Source organism: Pseudorca crassidens, chromosome 10 (genome assembly GCF_039906515.1).
Source record: "Pseudorca crassidens isolate mPseCra1 chromosome 10, mPseCra1.hap1, whole genome shotgun sequence".
NCBI classification, from domain to species: Eukaryota; Metazoa; Chordata; class Mammalia; order Artiodactyla; family Delphinidae; genus Pseudorca; species Pseudorca crassidens.
The window spans coordinates 66,617,334-66,622,530 of NC_090305.1; the positions used below are offsets into that span (position 1 = coordinate 66,617,334).

The window sequence follows — 5,197 nt, forward strand, 5'->3', positions numbered from 1 at the left end:
CCAAGTCTGCCCAACTGTGCATTTCTGTAAAAGGACGGTACTAGACTTTACTAGGATTAACTATAACCAGCTGGGGCGTGAAAAGCAGAGTGTCCCGCCCCAGCCTCCCTCAGGCAGCACGTGGGACTATCACACATGGCTCTCTGAGGTCCACTGATATCTGGAAGCCTGAACACTGACCAAGGAAGGATGGGTGGGCAGGAGGCAGAGGCTGGGGGAAGATCAGCAACCAGTCCAGGTGACTATGGGACACTAGGTCTACTGATAGGGACAAAGAAGCAACACACACACACACACACACACACACAGCCAGGCCCTTCCTCCTACCCTCCCCTGTGGGACCTCAGCTCTTTGGGCTCTAAGTGTCTTGACACCAAGCCCATGGGGTCTCCTCCAGGCATTCCTGTTACGGGGCAGCACGAGAGGTACGAGGCTGTGTGAGTGGGCCATGCCCCAGTCTCTGCCCTCTTGTTCCCCTGTTCTTGTCTACAGAGGCTGCCAGACTCAACTGCAATGCCCCCAGTTATAGCGATGCTGATACCTACAAGAGGAGCACAGGCCGCTGGACCCACTGCCTAAGACATCCATCAGACTTCTATCCAGATAGACAGGCTCCTCATCTCACACTTTCTAGAGAGTAATGGAATCCTTGCAAGCTCCCTCGGCTAAGTGGAAAACTAGTTCTCTAGAGTATGTTATGTGCAACCCCATAACCGCCAGGAGAGCAGAGCTTCAGAACACACAAGAGACTCTCCAAGCATTTATTCAGTTGACATCTGAAATCTCCACACTCCTTAATGCCTCAACACAACTTGAGCCTTAATGTGGACACTGGAGCACTGGGAAGGGGATTCCTAGACTGAGTTGCCCCAGGAGGGCTTGTGTGGCAGAGGCTGGACACTCAGATGCATCCGCACTGGGCAGCAGGGGACCTTCTGCCAAGCCAGACAGCTGAGTCAGATGTGGACATGGTGATGCCTCCTCACTCTCTCCCAACAATCACCAAGCGGACTGGTTTGATAAAGTGTCAGGTCTAACGCTGTTTCACCGGTGATGATGTCCCTTCTTTGCTAGGTGTTCTCCAAGATGTGGCTGAAGCATCATGAAGCATCACCTGGCAGGTCACTGGCCATCCAGTTTCACCCACTTTTTCCCGGCAGGCAGAGCACAGCCAAGGCATAGGTGTGGACAACACAGGTTCCTGGAGCACCAGGCCGGGAAACTTCCAGGGTTCCTTTCTTGCTGCCACTCTGTCCTGTGGATCTCCACAGGGTCAGTGGATCAAACAAAATTGAGGAAAGGGCATTGAGTAGAAGTGGGAGGTCAGAGGCAGGGCTAGTGTGAGACTCAGAAACAGAAGGGGGTGTGGGCCAGGGTGATCACGGGGTCGGCAGGACGCCCAGAGGCAGCACCAGACACAGCGTTAGGCTGAAGTAGCCTGCTGAGTCTATATGAGAAGCCTGACTGATTTTAGCAACGACCCAATCCTTGTAGAAACTCACTTCTGTAAAAACTCCTGGATACCCTCTGCGACCACAGCCAATGCCCCAGCTCACTATCCCCACCTGGACCCATGAGTCATTAAGTTGACAGACCAGGGGACCCCCAGAATCTCCCTAGAGAAAGAGAAAGAAACAAACACAGTGATGGAAGAGAATCAACATCATAACAGGCTCAATGCACTGCAAGATGCTGGGAAATTGGAATGCATGGGGCTCCCCAGGCTCCACTAAGGCTCCACCAAGGCTCCACCAGCCCTAGGTTTCCATGAATCTGACACGTGAGAGTTGAAAAAATTTTACAAACAAAATTTGTATATGTCATCAATAAATTGTATACAAAAAATTGAATATTCTCAAAGAAAATGTATGTACTCTGAGATATTAATAATGAATAAAGTCCTTACTTGTATACATTTCCTGTCACTTGACTTGTATTATTGGTATTTCATGCCTGAATCTCCCCTCCTCCCCTGTCTCCCTCTAGGCAGTATCAGATCCTCTCTACTGAAGGATCAGGTCAGGCCAGCCTGGCAGAGCCTTGGTGGCTTGTCCCCTTTAATCCTCTTAACTTGAAGACAGGTGAATGGAGGTGCTGCCGGATAACGTAGGTCCTACTGCTTGTGGATGAGGAACATCTGAGAGGACAACCAAAATGCAGAGGCAGCAAAGGGCCCATGAACTGACCTGGCAGGCATCCTTCCCTGTGGGGCTGGTACCACAGATAGCCCTCTTCTTGACCATGTCAAATCGACCTTCCATGTTTTCTTTGAGCACCTCATTACATCTGTCATAGTGAAGAATGCTTAGCTCAGCCTCCTGAAGCAGTAGTGTAGATGCTTGTGATGGTTCTGTAGAGAGAATTTAGGAGTAGGTGGATCTGCCTAGTGGGACAAAACAGGAGCCCCTGGTACCCACTCTGGGTCTCAATACAGTGTGTTCACACACAGATGCCCTCTTAGGGTAGTGGATATTGTCCCCATTTGACACTAGAGGAAATGAAGCCCAGAGTTGACATGGTGAGAGGAAGTGGTAAGAATCAAAACCAAGACAGGTAAAGAAGAACAGATCAGGAAAGGAAGAGGCAACCTGAGAAGTCAAAACCAAGTGTCTGTCACTCTGAGTATCATCAGTAATAGTGACAGGTGTCCTGTACCTCAGAAAAGCATCTTTAGTTTAGAGCGGGATCAGAATCTCAGACAGGCAATGCCCCAAAGGTACCAAATCCAGTCTCGCCCCAGGGATAGGAGGCTCCACAGTTTTCATCCAGGAGTTCTCTGGACTCTTCTCACTCACAGAAAGCTCCCTATCCACCGAGGCAGGTACTTTCAGTTTGGGACAGCTCAGATTAGCAGACAAATCAACACCTCCTGAGTTTAAATCCACCCTAGAGAGAACCCACTTTGCTTGTCACTCAAGCCCCCAGGTCCTGACATACTAATAAAAATTTGTAAAACCATCAAATTACTCCCACCAGCATCTTCTCCACCCTCCTCCCTTACCCACTTGCTAGAAAATTGCCTCCCTGTCTCTCCCTTTAGCTTGTAGGCCAACACCAGGGCACCAGGCAGCCCCTTCCCTGGCCCGAGTTTGCTGCCATCTTGCTTCACAGTCTCACCTCTTTCACCTAGTTTTCCCCAGCCAGTCACCCAGCACTCTGTACCAGCTTGGACCATGAAAGCCTTTTCAGGGAGGCACACAGTTTGGATGTTCGAGGAGAAATTCACAGGGAAGGCAAGCAGAGCAAGGGCAACGTCATTTCCCACTGTTCCAATAGGATTAAAATATTTGTGGATAACCATGTCTCGGACTGGGACCTTGATTGCCATTTTGGAGGTATGCATCAAGCGTATGTCTCCCATCTTCACTGTGTATTCCACATGGCTGCAGAGAGATCTTCGAGGCTCTACACTCCCCTTCCACATCTTCTAGGTTCTTCCCAGCCTGGTCCTATCTCCAAAGCCACTTATTGGTCACTTCCCTCCCTCCCTCCCGACCACATCCCTTCCTGGACCCCTGGCCACTCTATCCAGTGATTCTCAACGTTTGGTCCCCAGATGAGCAGCATCAACGTCAGCTGGGAGCTTGTCAGAGATGCAAATTCTCAGGTCCCACTCCTGACCTACTGAATCAGAAACTCTGCGGTTGGGGATGGGCAATTATTGTTTTAACAAGCTCTGCAGGTGTTCCCATGCTCACTAAAGTTTGAGACCACTGAGCTAGCCAAATTGGTCAGCTACATTCTATTCCCCGTAAATATTCCCTCTTACAAGTCTCTGCCCACACACTGTTTCCCAACTTGCATCTCTCCCCGCTTCTTGCCACTTGGCTTGAAGGCTACTCAGCACAGGGTTAAAAAAAAGTAGTTTTGAACTTGATTTTGCATTTTGACTTTCCAGGCTACCAAGGGCCCTAATATCACCTACCTCTGACTGTACCCTGAAGAGCTATAGTCAGGGACTGTGACCCTCTTTTTCAGATGAGGAAGAGGAAGCTCAGGAAGAGGTCAGGACTGGCTCCAGGTCACACAGCCTGACCAGAAGCCCAAGCCTGGAACCCCGAAAACTCACCCAAATACGCAGTGAGCCGTGGTCAGCACCCACCAACTGGCAATGAGGGAGCCTCCGCATATGTGTTTATCATTGATCTGCAGGCTGACTTGCCAAGGCCACTTCCTCTCTGGGGCCGGCCTTCCGCCAACTACCCTTGAAGTCCAATGGCCACACACTAGAGCAGGTCAATGAAGGGACAGGACTGAAAGTAAAGCCGCTGACGCCACCACGACCAGAGCCAGATAATCCTCAGAAGTCTCAGAACCCTCAGAGCAATGCCATGTCCCCTCCGACCCCCAGGGCAGGTCTGTATCCCCTAAGACTCCTCAGAAAACGGTCATGTCCTCTCAGATCTCAAGGACAGGGTTGGGTCCACTCAGACCCCCCCAGGGAAAATTCGTGTCCCCCTGAGAGCCTCCTCCCCCAGGGCTGGGGCCCATGCCCCTCAGACCAGGCCAGTTCTCTGCCGCAGGGCTTGGCCCGGAAACATCACCTGAAGGAAAGAGCTGTGGTCGTTTGGTCCCTCCTGGTGCTGGTGTATGTGGAGGTGTCAGAGCCTTGTAAGAATCAGAGTCACCTAGGGTAAACGCCACCAAATCGGGGGCTGCTGCAGTCATACGGGATTCCGTGGCCCCCGAAGTTCCCGGAAGCCCTCGAGGAGGCAGCTTCCACGGGCGTGCCCTGGCGTCCTCGCGGCCTCCCCGCGAGATGGGTGGAGAGCCTGAGGTCAGCGCCGACCAGCCCTGCGCCCCCTCCCCGCCCGCCCGGGCCTCACTGAGCCGAGGTTGAAGGACCAGGAGCCAGACCAGGAGGCCCAGGGATCCGCCGCCGCTGCGGAGGACGCCCCGGGACGCCATGGTACCTCTGGTCGCCTCCGCGCTCTGCAGCGGCCCCTCGCGGCGGCTCCGCGCCTGCCCTCCTGTTGGCGGGAAACGGCTGGGCGGGAAAACTGGTCCCCGGCGCCTGTGGGGTCATCTGAGGTTCAGGGCCTGGACCGGACGGGGCCTCGGAGCGCTGGCCACAGAGAGTGGCAGCCGCGCCACCGCCGCACAGAGATGTACCCGGAACTCCCTGTAGGGCTGCATCAGGCCTTTACCGGCGTTTCCCTCCCCTTCTTGTTGGCAGTAAAAATTTTAATTCCTCAAT

General features: G+C 52.9%; 1 protein-coding gene across 1 annotated transcript; it reads right to left on the reverse strand.

The window, feature by feature from the left end:
• Nucleotides 1-1,297: 1,297 nt before the first annotated feature.
• LOC137232920 (serine protease 44-like) lies at nt 1,298-4,908 on the reverse strand. Its single transcript, XM_067755764.1, has 5 exons — nt 4,629-4,908; nt 4,070-4,226; nt 3,127-3,383; nt 2,187-2,350; nt 1,298-1,616 (listed from the first exon to the last, which is right to left on the reverse strand). Exons 1-5 carry the CDS (start codon nt 4,906-4,908, stop codon nt 1,380-1,382), a joined length of 1,095 nt encoding a protein of 364 aa, XP_067611865.1. The 3' UTR covers nt 1,298-1,379.
• Between the last annotated feature and the right edge of the window lie 289 nt (nt 4,909-5,197).

Excerpts from the sequence above, each read along its gene's own strand:
- LOC137232920 (XM_067755764.1), bottom strand. The coding sequence starts at position 4,908 with ATGGCGTCCCGGGGCGTCCTCCGCAGCGGCGGCGGATCCCTGGGCCTC. Across the intron at positions 3,384-4,069 it reads ACGGCTCACTGCGTATTTGG|CCATGTGGAATACACAGTGA; the intron begins GTGAGTTTTCGG and ends ATCTCTCTGCAG. Across the intron at positions 2,351-3,126 it reads GACTGGCTGGGGAAAACTAG|AACCATCACAAGCATCTACA; the intron begins GTGAAAGAGGTG and ends TTCTCTCTACAG.